The 18551-nt window shown below is 41.8% G+C and overlaps 1 protein-coding gene and 1 pseudogene across 4 annotated transcripts in view; both read left to right on the plus strand.

The window, feature by feature from the left end:
* Positions 1–9919: 9919 nt before the first annotated feature.
* The window catches only part of ADAMTS9 (ADAM metallopeptidase with thrombospondin type 1 motif 9), a 153901-nt gene continuing 145269 nt past the window's right edge, over positions 9920–18551 (plus strand). For all 4 annotated transcript variants that reach the window (XM_039851774.1, XM_039851777.1, XM_039851776.1 and 1 more), the window contains exons 1-3: positions 9920–10407; positions 11012–11412; positions 16527–16686. In XM_039851774.1, the coding sequence (XP_039707708.1) occupies positions 10293–10407; positions 11012–11412; positions 16527–16686 (676 nt within the window). In that variant the 5' untranslated portion in view covers positions 9920–10292. The remainder of the gene's footprint in view (positions 10408–11011; positions 11413–16526; positions 16687–18551) is intronic.
* LOC120593820 (uncharacterized) lies at positions 17143–17261 on the plus strand (annotated as a pseudogene).

Raw genomic sequence — 18551 nt, forward strand, 5'->3', positions numbered from 1 at the left:
CTGATCAGTGAAGTAGAGAGAAGAGAGTCTTGAATTATGTCAGTTTTTATTTTTAGGACCTCTGCCACTCCTGGACACAAGGACTAAAGTCACAGTTCAGGAAACCATTTCTCTACTTGACCTCTGTTTTACAGGAAAAAGTACCTTAGAGCAAATACAAGTTCCATGAAGTTCAGATTTGTGCTCTGAATTAATGAACTGAATAATCAGGTATAAGAAATGTTGATTTAAAAAATTCACATAGGTGAATTTGTGTTGCCTACTGTAACCGGAATTCAGGCACCACCACCACTAAGATGACAGTGCCTGAAAGAAAATTATACCTCCAAACTCTTGCTTTTTATAATTGCTCCTTCTTGCACAGAACCCAACAGTAGCTGAAGTTTATTGAAGTTATGCTTGCCATGAATGCCACCGATATGTATCGTTTGACCTGTTTTTGAGTGAAAAAAAAACAAAACTGCAAAACCAATTATTTTGCCAACATCTGATAGGGACTTGACAAGGCACTAATTGCTAAGCTTACATTTCAGGAAGCAACCTGTTTTGTGTTATTGGTGCCAATTTATACAAAGACCAGGCTTGGTGAATATATCATTTATAACTGGCATTGATTTGATATCACATAATCTCATTGCCAGGTCAAAGTGGTACAACGTGATGCAGCTATGTTTCTGCACATTAATTTGGAAAATGAAGGTATTCCTCCCTGCCCCCAGTCTCTTTCCATTGTCATTGATACTCAGAGTAGTTGAAATATTTTGGAAAGTTCTTTGAAAATCTTCTTTGTAGTGGGCCCCCACATAAGCTCATCGTAGGGAACGCTTTCACACAGATACACATATATACACGTGTACATACACAGGAAACCCCAGAAATGACTGAGGTAATCTCTTTTTCTCACGGTATCATTATTCACAGGACACAAGTCCTGCTTTAATCAGAATCTTATCATGATTCCTTTTTTCTGGAGCAGAAATTTCCTGAGCTAGGCTTTCCCTAATGGCTACTTCAGGATCATGAGTATGACAAGTAAGAGATCAATACTGTGGGCAGTTTCCATATCCTGAAAATGGGGTAATCATAGTTACCTGCCACATAGGGATGCTGTGAAAATGAACTGACCAATGAAAGAGTTGGCTTAGTAACTGGCACCCTCTTAGAACTCAAAGGCAGGCCTCTTGGCCATATGCTGTTTTTATAGCAAAGATCATAGCACAGCCTAAACAACACAAAGATGCTGGGCTGATCTAAGGGCCATGGGAGTTTATAAGAATGGTTGAGGCAATAAGACTGCTGAGAAAGACCAGTGTTCCCAAGTGCAGTTTTATCAGTTAGATGAATGAGTGGCTTGGGATGCTGGAAAGACATTCTCCTCAACCCCACTTGGATTGATGTTCTGAATCCCACCATCTGTGACTGACACCCTAAATCAGACTTCATATAGGCTTCTCCCCTCAGCTGGCCCAATATCTCAATTTCTACTAATGTCTGAATTTCTGCTCTTTGAGACTACCTCCCTAAGCATCACAATTTATCTTGTATTAGGCATGATAAAGCATAAATACATATGAGAGTCAGTATAATGTCATGGTTTATGAGTACAGGCTTTGAAATAGAAATCCTGGCTTTGAATACCCACTCATTTACTCACAGGCTGTGCAACCTTGCTTATCCTCTCTGTGCTTTCATTTCCTCTTCTGAAAAGTTGGGCTAATGTCATTCCGATTTCACTGAGTTGTCAGGAGGACTGAATACAATATTATCCACTGTGCCTAGAAGTTATAAGCAATCATTAAGGTTTATCATTATTATTATAAATACCATTAGAACAGACAACTGATCAAGTATCATCTGGCAGAGGAAATTACTTTTTTGCATGTACAAAAATTGTTTACTAAATATGTTTTTTTAAAATGTTAAGAGAGAAAATTATGTACTATTTAAAAAATTCTGTCAGAGAAAAAGCTCAGCACTTGAATAAATGCTAAATTGAACTTATATGAAATGCTAACTTAAGCAGAGTGTGTGAGAAAGAGGGAGCAAAGCTGTTTAAAAAATGAAACGAAAAAATTTAAAGGACAAGAGGGCTAACAGCAAGGTTAAGTGTGAAAAAAAATGCAGTCAAAGAAATACAAACGCATGCTTATTCTTTTTCCTAGTAGGAGAAATTCTCATAAAATGGTGGTGGGGGTGAAGGGAGGTCAGCTGAGAAAGGAGTGCTAGGCTGCTAGCGCCCTCTCTGTCAAACTGAATCAGGATGGGCTCTTCCTAACTAGCAGTGAGATGGCTGATTTGGACACTTACGAGATCACTGACTATCCAACTACAAAGCCAACACTTTCATTGGTCAATTCATTTTCACAGCATTTCTAGGAGGCAGGTAACTATGATTACCTCATTTTTGGGATATGGAAACTGCCCACAGTTTTGGTCTCTTACTAGCCATGCTCATGATCCTGATGTAGCCATAGGGGAAAGCTTAGCTCTGGAAATTTCTACTCTAGAAAAAAAGGAATCATGATAAGATTCTGACTAAAGCAGGATTTGAGTCCTATGAGTAATGATACTGCAAGAAAGAAGAGATTACCTCAGTCGTTCCTGGGGTTTTTTTGTGTGTGAGTATGTATATGTGTGAAAAAATGATTCATCAATTAAAAGAAACACTCTAAAAACTAGAAATAATTTCATGGCAATAGTTAACTCATTAATATAAGAAATATTTATTGAGTGTCTATCAGGTGCCACCAAGGAGATAGAGCAATGAGAAGTTTAAGGTCCAGTGAGCATACAGCATGCTGGTGCATCTCAAAATGCTCTGAGAGTTATGAGACACCATGCTACCATATTTATTAACATCTATGTTGGATGTATACTTTTAGAAAATGATAAAACTGTATTTGTATACATTGTATTGCTTTCTAATTTCAGTTTAAGAGTAGTATGGGTCCAAGGTGGAAGTCTAGCACTTCTGAATTATTTGTAGTTGTGATATTGAACCCTAGGTCTGAAGGTCTCATTCCATAGGATACTAGAGGAGGTGAAATAAGAATTTGAGGACTAAGGAGTCTCAAGCAAAAATTAATGGGATTCATTTGGGGCTCAAAGCCTGGACAATAGTGAAAGTATAGTCTTCCGGAATGACAAGTAAGCAAGGAGTACCTGATAAGTGAACAACTTTGCAGAGCTGTCATAAACTAATTATGAGTTATATAGAGCCACCTTAAAAACTGGAACTGTGACTTTCCAAGTAGGCTCAGAATAGTTATTTACAACTTCAGATCTAGCATGAAAAGAAAAAAATAATGTTCTTACAGATCATATTCATGAAGCCAAGTTAAAAGGCTGAATGATCAAGAACAATTATGTGTCTCTATATTACTAGGCTGCTCTGATTAATGGAGATCACAAGCTTTGGAGGTAAATTGATCCCAATTCAAATCCTAACTCAATACATTCTAGTCCTGTATTCTGGGCAAGTCTCTTTGCTGAGTCTTATTTTCATCATATATAAAATGGGGAGAGTAAAACCCAGGCAGCAGGTCTGCTATGAAGATTCAATATGTTATGTTATTGTCATTAACAGTATAACTTTAGTATAACTTTCAGTATACTCACAATACCAACAGTAATACCATAACTTTATATTACGCTTTGCTTGAAGTAATTATTTGGAAGACTTTAAAAAATATGCTAGGTGATATCATTGCAAATATCTTCTCTCATTCAGCTGGTTGTCTTATTGATGGTTTCTTTTGCTGTGCAGGAGCTTTTTAGTTTCATGTAGTCCCATTCATTTATTTTTTGCTTTTATTTTCTTTGCCTTTGAGTTCAAGTTCACAAAATCCCCTCTGAGACCAAGGTCCATAAGTTTAGTATTTGTTTTCTATGTATTTTATTGTTTCAGGTCTTATATTCAAGTCTTTTATCCACTTTGAATTAATTTTTGTGTATGGTGTCATATAGCAGTCTATAAGGGGCTAATATCCAAAATATATAAAGAACTCATATACTTCTACCAAAAAAAAAAAAATCTAATTAAAAAATGGGCAGAGGACCTGAACAGACACTTATCCCAAGAAGACATACACATGGCCAACAGATATATGAAAAGATGCTCAGTTCCACTAGGTATAAGGGAAATGCAAATCAAAACCACAATGACATATCACCTCACACCTATCAGAATGGTAATAACAAGTGTTGGGGAGGATGTACAGAAAAGGAAACCCTCATACACTGCTGGAGGTAATGTAAATTGGTGCAGTCTCTATGGAAAACGGTATGGAGGTTCCTCGAAAAAAATTAAAAATAGAGCTACCATATGACCCAATGATCCCTCTTCTGGGTAGTTACCCCAAAAATGTGAAAACACTTAAAAATATATGTACCCCTATATTCATTGCAGCCTTATTCACAATAGCCAAGACAAGGCAACAACCTAGGTGTCCTTTGACTGATGACTGGATAAAGAAATGCTACATATATACAGTGGAATACTACTCAGCCATTAAAAGGGTTGAAATCCTGCCATTTGCAACAACATGAATGGATCCTGAGAGTATCATGCTAAGTTAAAAAGTCAGATGGAAAAGGACAAGAACCATGTGATTTTACTCATATGTGGGACATAAAACAAAAGCAACAAATGAATGAACAAAACAAACTCATAGACACAGACGACATTATAGTGATTACCAGAGTGGAAAGGGAGTGAGGAGAGGATGAAGAGGGTAAACATGTTAAAATATATGATAACAGAAGGAGATTGGACTTTAGGTGGTGAACACACAATGGAATATACAGATGATATGTTATAGAATTATCCACCTAGAACTTATATACTGTTATTAACCAATGTTACCCTAATAAATTTAATTTAAAAATTCACTAGGATCATTTGCCCACATGGCAAGAAAAGATGATAGTTTTTCTCCACCCCCACCCCCAACTCTGCAAACATGAAACTGGATCAGAGCTCTGCCACAACCATTTCCCTGCCTGATGCTTCATTCACAAGAATCCTGTGTTACCCAGTATGATGGGCATATCTATTCCAGAACCACTCACTACTGACCACTCAGGAAACTATGCATTTTAATTTTGGCCCCGTGGTCTCTTCTATGATTCAGGTGTGGGTTTTTCCTTTCTGTGGAAATATATGGGTTTGCTTCAAATCTCCTTCCTGCTGTTTTCAGTGGTGTTCTGCAAAGTTGCTTGTGTTGTCATCTCTCATATTTCCATAGACCAGCTTATCTCTTCCTAGTGACTAACGTCAAACATCACTCTCCTGGGATCGAATTTTCATGAAGAATCAGCCAGAGAAGTCTTCCACTTAACCTAAAGTAACATTCAATTCTAGTAAAGCCTTGGAGAAGAAAACAGGCTTCAAACTGTCCCTCCATTAACTCTAGGTGACCTCAAAAAGCTGTTTCTTTCAGAGCAAATAGAACCCACTTTCCCCCCTGAACTCAGGTAATTTTTTACTCCTATTTATATTACCAACCTCCAGACTGCACATGCATGTGTAATAAGTCATTTTTGCACAGTTGAACCAAAGTAGAAGGGTTATATTCATTCAATAAATATTTCTTGAGCATCTACTGTGTGCCATATCTATTGTAGGTGCTGAGGAAAAAGTTGTAAAATATCAATGAAATAGCTAAGATGATTATCATGAAATACCCAGCATTAGAAAAAGGAGTGAGCGAGAGCCAAAGAAAAATTATACATAGAAAAGAAAATTGAGGCAATTCTCTAGATGATTTTAGCCACCCTCTTCCAAACCAAACCCCACCAAACCTAGTAACACTTCTGATCATTTATTCATTATATATGATAATAATTATGAACTTGGACTAAGCTTCTTAAACAGAGTTTGAATTATGTCTTTCACTTAGTAGTTGGAGGACCCTCGTCAAATTATTTCACTTCTTTAGACCATGATATCCTTATCTGTAAAATGAAATTACTAATACTGCCTGCCTCATAGAACTGTTATAAGGATTAAATTAAATGCTGTATATTAGCACATGGTCTACCTGTCACATTGTAAGTATTCAGTAAAAGTTGATTATTATTATCATTATTACTATTCAGACAAAATATCTTGACCTTGGATTATTTAGTTAATTCAATTTTCCTATTCATTTCTTATTATTCCAAACATCTTCCTAAAATTCTTTAATACTTGTACACACATATAAATTCAGAGGCAAGCTAATATACTTAAGAAAGGATGAATAGACTCACTGAGATGAGAAATTCAGAAATCTTGGCTCTTGGTCACCACAGGAGGTCACCAAGAGATGCTTTGTATTTTCTTTCCCTAGTAGTGCTTGTGAAATGATTGGGTTGTATCAGAAACAATTTTGAAGAACAGTAAACAAAGTTTATTTTAAAACCAAATCCCAGAAAGAAAGCTAAAGAGAGACTAACTAAATGAGGCTTCTATACCTACATATAATAACTTCTATAAGGTCAATTTCTCTTTATCAGGAGGGTTTTAAATTAAGAGAGGAAAATTATTTAATGAGAGATATTTAAAAGTGCTATTTTCAATCCTTTATAAACTTTTTAATTGGGATATAATTAACATACAACATTATATTAGTTTCAGGTGTACAACATGATGATTTGATAATTGAATCATTGTGAAATGATCACCAAAATTAGTCTAGTTAACATCCATTTCCACACATAGTTACAAATTTTATTTCTTGTGATGAGAACTTTTAAGATCTACTCTCTTAGCAACTTTCAAATATACAAGAGTATTATTAACTATAGTCACCATGCTGTATAGTATCTACCAAGACTTATTTATCTTATAACCAGAAGTTTGTACCTTTTGACAACTTTCACCCATTTTGCCCACCTCACCCCACATCTCAGGCAACCACCAAACTGTTCTCTGTACCTATGAATTATTTTTCTATTTTTTTACTTTTTAGGTTCCATATAAGTGAGATCATGTAGTATTTGTCTTTATCTGTCTGACTTATGTCACTTGGCATAATGCCTCCAAGGGTCCATCCATGTTGTCACAGATGGCAAGATTTCCTTCTTTTTGATGGCCGAATAATATTCCATTGTGTATATATACCACATTTTCTTTATCCATCCATCTCTTGAAGGATACTTAGGTTTCTTTCATGTCTTAGCTATTGTAAATAATGCTACAATGAATATGGGCATACACATATATTTTCAAGTTAGTGTTTTCATTTCCTTCAGATAAATACCCAGAAGTGGAATTGCTGGATCATGTGGTAGTTCTACTTTTAATTTTTTGCAAAACTTCTATACTGTTACCAACAGTGCACAATGGTTCCCTTTCCTCCACATCTTTGCCAACACTTACTTCTTATCTTTTTGATAATAGCCATTCTAACAATAATGGGGTGGTATCTCGTGGTTTTGACCGCATTTTTTTGATGATTAATAATGTTGAACACCTTTTCATGTACCTGTTGGACATTTGTATTTCTTCTTTGAAAAAGTATCGACTCAGATCCTTTTTCCATTTTTTAATCAGGTTATTTAGGGTTTTTTGTTTGGTTTGCTTTTGTTTGTTTGCTATTGAGTCATATGAGTTCTTTACATATTTCGGATATTAACCCCTTTCTACATATGGTTTGTAAATATTTTCTCCATTCCATAGGTTGCCTTTTCATTTTGTTGATAGTTTCTTTTGCTGTGCAGAAGCTTTTTAGCTTGATGTAGTCTCACTTGTTTTTGCTTTTGCCGCCTTTGTTTTTGATGTCAGTTCCAAAATATTACCACCAAGAGCGATGTCAAAGAGATCATCCCTATGTTTTTTCTATGAATTTTATGGTTTCAGGTCTTATGTTCAAGTCATTAATCCATTTCGAGCTAATTTCTGTGTATGATATATGAAAGTAGTCCAGTTTCATTCCTTTGAACATGACTGTCCAGTTTTTCCAACACCACTTATTGAGGAGATTGTCCTTTTCCCATTGTATAGTCTTGGCTCCTTTGTCATAAATTAATTGACCATGTACACATACGTTTATTTCTGGGCTCTCTATTCTTTCCCATTCACTTATGTGTCTGTTAAAGTGCTATATATTTTAATAAATTTATAATGGAAGTACTAGAATACATCCATACGAATCAGCTAATAGTTTGATTTCTTGATATTTTACAGTTCCTTGCTAAACTCTCAGCAACTCTGAGACACTATGTATGTGAGGAATTTTATTACATAAGGAAAAGAAAAGTTGTGTATTAGAAGACATGTATTTTAGTGAGTTATTTTGAAGGTTTAAGAAAAAGATTTAAATGTCATCCCTTAAGAATCTTTTAATGTGTTCTAGGCAGGTGTTGCTGTTTTACCATCTTTATACACCATTGTATATACCCGAATTCCAGGAATACAGTTAGACAATAGCAATGGTAATCCATTTGCGTTAACAACTTCTTTAGGAAATTCCAGTCATGCCAAGTCATTTTTCCCTCTACCAGGAGAAATATATACATTAATATTTCCAGAATAGTTGACACTTCTGGAATGTTGCTTTTTGGTTCCTGGTGTTGGCAATCTTAAGTAATTTCGACCTAAGTGCCAGCCTACCAAGCAACAGAAAACTCCAGTTCTGGGACATTAGTCATATCTTTTACAAAAACTGCCATTTTCTTTCTTGAAATTAGCACATCCTATCTTCCTGAGGATTGGTAAAGCAAAAAGTCCTTTGAAACTATCCAAGACTAAACAATTTACACACAGAGACACATATACAGTCACACATTCACATACTAGCATCTTCCCTTTCTGGCATAATTTCTGACTTTCAAATTTGCATCCCAAGGCAGAGGTATGTGTAGCTTGAAGAGTCAGCTTTGCGCCGCTCCAAGCATCTCTCCCGCAAAATGCAAACAGAAGTGATTGACAACAACCTCTTAGGACTGATGCTTCCCTTCCAGAACCACGAATCTCCTTTCGCACCCTGCTCTCCCCTCCGCCTCCCCCCCCTCCCCCATATCCCGGGGCAGTCAGAGGCACCGAAGTCCCCGCCCCCTCTTGCTGCCAAGAGTGGTTCTTAACCTTTTTTGGATCGGGACCTACAGAAAACTACGGACCCTCTCAAGTTGGGATCAGAGTCTGGGGAAAGCACAGCTTGGAAGCTTTGCGAAACTTCCAGGAGACCAAGGACTTGAAACACACCCCAAATTGTAAAATTAAGAACCCCGTCGCTAAAACTCTTGACCCGGGTTGATTAAATCGAGAGCGGAGTTAGGATGCCACATCTCCTTCCTAGGGAGGAACTGTAGAAGGCAAGGCGCTCCTGAACTGGGCCACTTCCACTTGTAAGAAGCCAAAAGAAGGGGATTGACAAGGACAAAAATTCACTGTTGCAAAGAGATGGGGACAGAAGAGAAAAAAGAAAAGGAGAAATACGGGAAATTAGAGAGGTACAGTGAGTGGAGAGGTACAGAACACGGGGACAGGGTCGGGGGCGAGGGGGATGTAAAGGGAGCCCGATTCAAAGCCACATAGAGAAAGGAGGAGAAAAGAGATTCCAACGGGAGAAAGAGCAGAGAGAAGGGAGGAGACGAGAGACAGAGACACAGGAGAGAGAGACCGCGAGCGCCAAGAAAGAGAGAGAACTTTCTGTTCTTCTTCCCCGGGTCAGGGAGTCTCAGAGAAGCTCAGCTCCACCGAGGTGGCCCGGACAGCGAACCGCTGTCCCGGCGCTCCTGGCGCCTCCGGACTCTTGAAGCCTGAGGCCGGCTGGGAGTCCTGCACGGGCCGGCCAAGCTGGGGACGCGGTCTGGAAGGAGGCGGTCCCCGCTCACTTCGGTTTCTCCTCCCCTCTCCTCCTAGAGGCGGGCACCGGGGGTATTTGAGCGGCGGAGGACCCGCGGCCACCCCCCCCCCGCCTCCGCCCCCTAGCCCCCCATTCAAGAAGCCGCTCCGCTATCCCAGCCAGCACAGGGCGCCCGCCGCGCCTCGGAGCGCACGTTCAGCGCTTTCTCCTACACATTCCCTGGACATTATGCGGCCGAGCAGCCGAGCCCCAGTCCTCCTCCACCTACTACTCCTCCGGCTCCTCCTGCGGCCCGAGTGGCTCAGCTCTCGGCAGGCGGCGGCGTTGCTCAGCCGAGCACAGACGGGACCCTCCCGGCGAGACCTCAGCGACTCCTAAAGTCAAAAGTTGGCGGCGGGCGCCGGGCTCCGCGCGCTCTCCGCGGCCGCTGCCTCGCGTCGCCTCGGCAGCCAAGGAGGGCAAGAGGGAGGGGGGTGGGGGTGGGGAGGGGTGGAGAGCACCATGCAGTTTGTATCCTGGGCCACACTGCTAACGCTCCTGGTGCGAGACCTGGCAGAGATGGGGAGCCCAGACGCCGCGGCGGCCGTGCGCAAGGACAGGCTGCACCCGAGGCAAGGTAACGAAGCTCCGGCCCCCGGGACCCCTCCGCCCCTATCGCCACCTCCCCAGCCTACGCGCTGAGGAGCGGGCACCCCGCAGAGGAGGCCTCTTTACTTTTCCTAGAAAGAATTATCTCCCGCTTTGCAGCCTCTCTCTTCTATAGGTCATTCCCAGCCAATATCTAGACAGAGACACTGTGGAACGAATTTATCCCCACCCCCACTCTCTGTTTTTATCCTGATCTTTCCCCTTCCCAACCCTCATGCCCCAAACTACCGTAACTTAGTAACTGGGGGCATCGGCTAGCGGCATGTTTTTATTTTATCCAGGGTTGTCAGAATCTGAAATTACCTTATGTATTTTGACTTGTTCGTTGCCTGGCTCCTAATACTGTATCTTCAGCGCCTAGCAGTTTAACCGTTCCTGGCATATAGTAGCCGCTCACCAGTATTTGTCCACTGACTGAGAGTGAAGGGGTTGATTCTAATGGGGAGGGGGAGGAAGAAAAAGAAAAAAAAAACGCTGGAAAATAACTCAGGACAAAGCCCTCAGCATTATTTTAAATTAAAATTTGCGGAAAATTTGAATTCTTGGGTGTGTGCCTCTGCTTCTCTCTGCAGTGGAATTATTAGAGACCCTGAGCGAATACGAAATCGCGTCTCCCGTCCGAGTGAACGCTCTTGGAGAACCCTTTCCCACGAACGTGCACTTCAAAAGAAGGCGACGGAGCATTAACTCTGCCTCTGACCCCTGGCCTGCCTTCGCCTCCTCCTCTTCCTCCTCTACCTCCTCCCAGGCGCATTACCGCCTCTCTGCCTTCGGCCAGCAGTTTCTATTTAATCTCACCGCCCATGCCGGATTTATCGCTCCACTGTTCACTGTCACCCTCCTCGGGGAGCCTGGGGAGAACCAGACTAAGTTTTATTCCGAGGAGGAAGCAGAACTCAAGCACTGTTTCTACAAAGGCCATGTCAATACCAAGTCCGAGCACACGGCGGTTATCAGCCTCTGTTCAGGAATGGTAAGTGGGCGTGCACCCCTCCCCTCCCGTCACCCGCTTCTGGAAGACTTAATTGCTCTCTAGCCTAAGACCCTCACTGCGGCGAGTCTTCGCTCCGGCGCTCTGTATCAGCTGGAAGTTTGTTTGCATCCTGTGGTTTGGGTGGCTAGCCCAGAGCGTGCGCTTACACTCGAGAAGAGCGCACGCGTCCGCCCCCAGGGGGTTCTGGATGTTTCAGAGCTTTCTAGGGTCCTAACTCGGCTCGCTGGGAAGCGGCTTGGAAGTCGGTTTCCAAACTCCAAGAGTTTGCGGCAAACTCGGCCTCCCAGGAGCCGAGCAGCTGAGTGCAGGGAGGACCCGACTCCTTATTGGTGCGTCTTGAGTCAGGGGTGTGGGCTGAGGATCCCCAGGCACGGGTACTGGGAGTTCCTTCTGTGTCGTGGAGGGCGGTGCGTAATCTAGAGTCTCCGAGTTCTCTCGGGGCCTTTTTTCACGCGCCAGGAACCCTAAGGCTGAACAGGATTGACAGGGAACAGGTCCCGTCCCAGGAACGGAAGGGTGGGCCGAGGGCTTGGGGGCGGGGATGAGGGCGGAGCCTGCCTCTGACGCTTTGAATTAGGGTGGAAACTTTGAGTGGGGGGTGCGGCGCAGTCCGACTCTGCACCCTGCTGGCAGGGTGGCACGGAGAAGCAGAAAGAGTGGGAGAGAGCCTGGAGAAGCTACCCCGATGAAATTTCGGTTCTTTTAGGTTTTCTACCACCCGTGGGGGTTGCAGAGAATCGGAAGAGGGAGTCCGCGGTGCACGTTTACCTAGTGAGGGAGGGCGAGAGGGCGGGGCGGCCACCTCCCTTGTGCTGCAAAATACGCACTTAGCAGGGAATCCAAGCTGGTACCCCGACTCCCGGTTTACCTCCCCACCACCACCACTTGCCCTCCAAGAAGCCCTACATGGCATCACCCCTCTCCCCTGTGACATTTGAGGACTCGCCGTAAAGTTCCGACCTGACTGATAATAGTTTTGACTTTCCCAAGCGACGTGCGTTTCTGCCACGCACCTATGACGCAGAAACTTTCCTGGGTCAGGGTCTCCCAGCGCACGGCGCTGTGAGCACCACGCCCGGGTATGCGTTACTCCTACCCTAAGCACCCACATTCCCCACTACACCTTTTCTAAGTGAGAGCGTGGATACTTACGGGGTGCTCGGCTGCCCCTTCTGCTCGCTGCTGTTCGTGGGTCCAGAGATCCCTGTATGGATGTCGCATCCATCTCCGGCGCTCAACGGAGGGGTTGAATGGGGAGCTAGGCAAGACGCGAGCGGCGAGGTTTAGCCTGCTGGGATGCAGGGATGGAGATGAACCTCTTAAGCCGCAGCAAGGCTCCAGGAGCCGCGGCGCGTTGTCGAGATTGTTTGGGGGTGGGCGGAGACGGCAGTTTGGCGAAGGCGGAGGGGGTGCTGCGGTGAGTCATCGCTGCCCCAAGACCTAGGGCCAGAGCACAGGAATCCTTCTGTTCTTCGAAAGGTTACGGCCGAGGTGGGCATAAATCAGGCACCGGAGCCATGGGCATCAGAACGCCCCCAGATCTCAATACTGTAACCCCCAATCTCAGAACCTTTCGGATAGGACTGCGTCTGTACGCCAAGTTTGTAAACAGCCTTTACTCCTCCTCCCTCCCCGCCTCCACACCCCGCTGAGTGGCCCCAGTGGTTGTATAAATATTTTGCTGCGAAGGACCTTACTTTCTATTGGCAATTTTAGGTAGTAACTTGCACGTGGAACTGCGAGTGGTAACTCTCTTAGGGAACTGAGGGCCAGGACTTCCGAAAGGACTGCTGAGACCATGATAACCCATTTATATTACGTTTAATTTTAATAGGCCCTACTCTGAGATTTTGATTCAGTAGGCCTCTTTGGGGGCTGAAAGGTCTGGCATACAACTTAAAGATATGCAATGATTAATCTAGCCCCCAAACCTAACTCCTTTGTCTTCCTTCTAGAATTTATCTTTCTTCCTGAGACTTCCTCTTACCACTTATGTAGCAGTAGTATCATAAAGTTCCTAGTGGCCTACCCAGGAAATCTTCCAGGAAATCTTTCACTCTTTAAAGTGGGCCATACCGATCACTGCCCTTCCCCTGCCCCCCCCCCCTCAACACACCCCTCACCAGTAAGGTATCAGTTTCCCTGAATTCCATCTCAAATGTGTCTCTCACCTTTTTGGAGCATCTCTACCCTATTGCTAGCCCTCTTTACTTCTCTCCGGCTCTCTCAAAACTGACGTCTAACAAATATTTCCATCTGGCTTGTCCTCCAGTCTTTTCTCTCTAATCCCTGCTCCACACCGCTAACAGATCGATAACAGCTAGGCTCAAGGTCACATCACTACCCTGCTCATTATTCTACATAGCTCCCCACCGCTTAGTGAACAACTATAAACTATCTGGCACTTCAAACTATTTACAGTATACCTTCTCACCCATCTCACATCCACATGTCCAGCTTTCCTCCACAAATCCTATATTTCAGGCAATCTCTTTACCCTTTTTAAAATTTCCCTCCCATCCTAATCTTGCCTCATTGCTTTTGGGCCTTTGGATTCACTTGTTCATCTCACCCAGCTTCACATATTCAAATCATACTCTCTTTTTAAAGTGTAACTTACATGTCTTCTTTCCCAGGAAACCTTTTCATAGTCCTACAGGCTGCTGTCATCTCTCTTCACCTTCATAGATGTGTTTCTGTATCTCTTTTAGGATTCTTAGTATGCTCTCCTTTGTAATATAGTTCTTCATAAACGTGTTCTGTCCCCTTCTCCTTGGCAGTAGGGTCAATATAAACTCATTTCTCTCCCATACTGGAGCCTTGTATATTGTAGGTGCTTAGTACCTACTTATGTTTGAATAAATATTCACCTTGACCAAGAAAGGATTACTCTTTGAGCAAACAACTATTTCATTAACCAACACCAAAATTAATTTGGCATTGTATAAATACTATTTATTGAACTCTTATTATGTGCCTTGCCCTTTAATAAGTATATTATGTATGCATCATCTCATACAACATCCTCACAACAACCTAGCTTTCAAACAACCCATTTTACAGTTGGGGACACTGAGGCTTTGAGAGTTGGAGACTTGCTCAAATTCTCACAGCTAGTAAGTGGCAGAGTTGAGGTTCCATCCAGTCTTACTGACCCATGTTCTTAACCATTCACACACTGAATCTATGTTCCTAAAGAGAATTTCAAAGTTTTTTGTTTTGTTTTGTTTTCTTTTTAAGTCACTGGGCTAAAGTCAGGATACTTGAGTTCTAGATTCAGCACTGGCACTATTCAGCTGCTTCTGTACCTCTGAAGGGGGACCTTGAACAAGTCACTTTACCTTCCAGGCCTTGGTTTCCCTTTCTACCAGTCAGAGGTGCCAGATCTTCACCAGATGAACTCCCAGGTTCTCTCCCAGTATTTATGGCCAGTCTCTAATAGGTTTTACGTGCTGTAGTATGTATTCTGCTCTGTGCTCAGAGAACACCAGAGTTGTGTATTGAAAACAGAGAAAGCTGCTTGGGTAAGAATAAATTCGTTAAATCACTTCTCAGGAAAGCAGCCACTCTGTCATTTAGTCTGACCACACTAGAGCTGTCCCCTTTTTAAGCCAGTGGCTTGTGAACCATATGGAGAGCTTTTTAAAATATATAGATTCTAGACCTCACCCTTGGAAATTTCAAATCTTCGGCTAAAGGGTAATGCCCCAGATCTAAATTTAAAAAAAATTTCCCAGGCTATTTTGATGCTTAGCTGGGTTTGGGAATCCCTTGTCTTAGCCTAATGCTTCACAAACTTTATCATGCATAAGAATATCCTGGAGTGCTCATTAAAATTCCAATTCCTAGGCCATACTCTGAGATTTTGATTCAGTAGGTCAGATTTGAGGTGGAGCATGATTATTTGAATTTCTAACATATTCCTAGGTGATGCTAATGCCACCTCTGACCTTTAAGGACAGTCATTCCCCCACGTCCACAGGAGGTAAAAGCCCTCTACTTTTCTTTTTCTTTCTTTCCATTCTCTCTCTCCCTCCCTCCCTCCTTCCTCTCCCTCCTCCTCCTCTTCCTCTGCTACTTCCTCCTCCTCATTTTTTCCCAGTGCAAAAAAAAAAGGAACAATGGAGTAAGAGAGAACTTGATTTCTCCCTTTAAATACTGTTCACTGGCATGGCATGGGGAACTTTTTAGTGCTCTTGTAATATTTAGTTTGGGTGCTTTACCCTTGAGGCATCATCTATCATTTGTAAAACTTGTGGGTATGTAGGAAGGGGAGGAGAAAGAGTTACCTCTTTCAAAGTGCTTAGAGTGATTGGCAAATGCAAATTGTATACTGATATTTAGAGCTAACACCACAACACCAAATGCCATTACTGTGTTCTAAGCTCTTACAAGGTGTCATTTTGCTAAGCACTTTAAATGCATTATCTCATTTAATCTGCAGGATAACTCTTCAGAGTAAGTATTTTTATCCCAAATTGACAAACAAAGAAACTGAAGCTGAGAGCAGTTAAACTTGCCCAGGGTGGATGAGTGAGTGATGGTGCTGGGACTGGACCCTAGATCAGCCTGACTCCAAAGCTTGTATCATATCACTCCCTATTACAAAGGAAAGAAGTGGTGAGAGACTCATGTACTAGTGTTGTTGGTGGCACCCCTTGAGTGTTTTGTGGTCAACAGATGCTTCCTGAATTTGAATTAATGATAAGGCTTCCATGGGTCATCTTTTCCCTTGGATGTCACACTTGTCCCTAAGTTTCCTTGCTGTCTTAACACTCTCTTTCAACAGCCTGTAGGAAGGAATATGTGATTAGAACTTGAGCACCAAGAAAGTATTTCTTAGAGACAGATTTGGATAGCAGGTGCAAAATAGTGGAGTTAAATAAAAAATAAGGTACTGATATGGCAGAGAGTGAAAATAAACTGCTTCCCTAAATGTGTCAGCAGTATTTTCAGTTTAAGTAACCCTCAGGAGAAAGGGACTGGGTAAAATGTCACCATTTCTACTTTGAAGTGTTTCATTGTTTTTGTTTTTTTTTTTCATTGCAATGGTTGAGCTATATTAAATCGACCTCTCGTTTCTTCATTTGCAGCTGGGCACATTCCGGTCCCATGATGGGGATTATTTTATTGAACCACTATTGTCCATTGATGAACAAGAAGAAGAGGAACAAAACAAACCCCACATTATCTATAGGCGCAGTACCCCCCACCGAGAGCCCTCAACAGGAAGGCATGCATGTGACACCTCAGGTATTTGCTTCTTGCTTAAGCAGAGATCCCTCCTCTGTGAGATGGGTTAATTGCCATGTTACAAAGATGCAGCTCTTCTACTGGCTACAAAGCACTACCATTTCCGTTGTCTTTTATTTAGTCTTCAAGTAAGGTAGGTATATCCCCGTGGTACAGATGTGAAAGCTAAAGAGAGGCTTAGTAACTTGTCCAAGGTTGCACAGCTAATCAGTGACAAAGCCAGAATTCAAACTCAAATAGCAGTGACTCCAAGCCCACTATGAGCAGAGTTGCCTCTTTTGTCGAAGTTGCTAATTTTTATGATTAAGCTTTAGGAATATCTTGAGGTTATTATAGCTGTACCCTCAATGAGCAATTGCTTGTGTTCTGTTGGTGTTTTCTGTTAATTTATTTTATTAATTATGTAAGATTACAAAAAATGTCTTACAAATAGAACTCATAAAAACTTCCACGTTTCCCTATGGCCATGCCACCCTGAACGTGCCCGATCTTGTCTGACCTCGGAAGCTAAGCAGGGTCAGGCCTGGTTAGTACTTGGATGGGAGACCACCTAGGAATACCAGGTACTGTAGGTGTTAAAAAAAACAAAAACGAAAACAAAAAAAACTTCCATGTTTCTTGGAATTTTTCCTATTAACTTCAGTTTAGCTAATGCTCTATGGCTTCAGGAAATATAGCAGTAGAACTGTAAGTTGCACTGTCAAGTTTCTATCAAAGCATATATGCCCACAACTAGTTTTCCCTCTATCTTGGCCAGATTCTTTGAGGCTTTATGCTGAAATATTTGGCCATTGTCAGGAATATTGTCATTCTGGGCACCCTAAAAAGCTTATGCTTATCTGCATTTCTCAGTCTGAAGCAACTCTTCACTGTCTCTGAAGCCTAGTTACTTTCTCTCTGATGATAGCTTATTATTAGAAATCATCTCTTAATTTGGTCCTCTATTTTAGAATATTTGTTAATATACTTTTTTTTTAATTGTTGGACTTACTGTTTCTAAACTTTATTCTTCTCCCTGTTTTTTATTTTTAAAAGTTGCTTCTGCAAATTAAATAACCTCATAGAGTCTTTCTGGCATCTCCAAATAAGACCAAAGTTCAAGAGCAAAATTCAAGGAGTTTCCTAAAATGCTTCCCAAATGATCATTGTTTCATCTCATATCTGTATCAGGTGCTTACACTAAGAGAGAGTATAGAGTCCTATTCATTCCTGGAGTTATTATTTCTAAAGTTCACTTATTATTCTTTTCATAAAAGAGCATTAGCTACCTGTAACCTAGAGTAGCCAAGTCATAGGGTACAGCATCGTAAGACTTTTGGCTTTCTCTCATCCAGTGCTGTGTTCTTACTGCCAGAAATAGATAGACTACAACTGAAATCTTCTATTAAACTTTCTAAAGAGCCAAGGGGTGAGGGTGAGAGGCTGAGAGAAAAATGTGCTTACAAAGAATAGTCCTAGCAGCTTGCATGGTGCCGAGACTGCCTCCTGCTAGCAAGTTCAATGGCGAGACATTTATCACATTTTTTTTTTTTTTACCATGCAAGTAAGACTTTACTTCTTGACTTCTTCTTGACTTCCCAAATCTGAATTAGCAAGAGCATATTTTATCCATGTGTATAAACATGTATATAGCATGTGATAGAAAGTAAATATGTGATTCCTCCCCTTCTGTCTTACTAATATATGTTCAAAAGATACTCAAATAATATTTTTATTGATCAATTTATTGGACAGTGGCATTTTGTGACATTCTTCTGCCCTAAGTGGTAGCAAACCAACATTTTTTAAAATTACCGTTTATGACGGTCTTATTATTCTCTACTGGCATTGTGTAAAGTAATTTACCTATACTACTCACTTAATCC

The sequence above is a fragment of the Pteropus medius genome, unplaced genomic scaffold (assembly GCF_902729225.1).
Source record: "Pteropus medius unplaced genomic scaffold, Ma_sr-lr_union100, whole genome shotgun sequence".
Taxonomy (NCBI): domain Eukaryota; kingdom Metazoa; phylum Chordata; class Mammalia; order Chiroptera; family Pteropodidae; genus Pteropus; species Pteropus medius.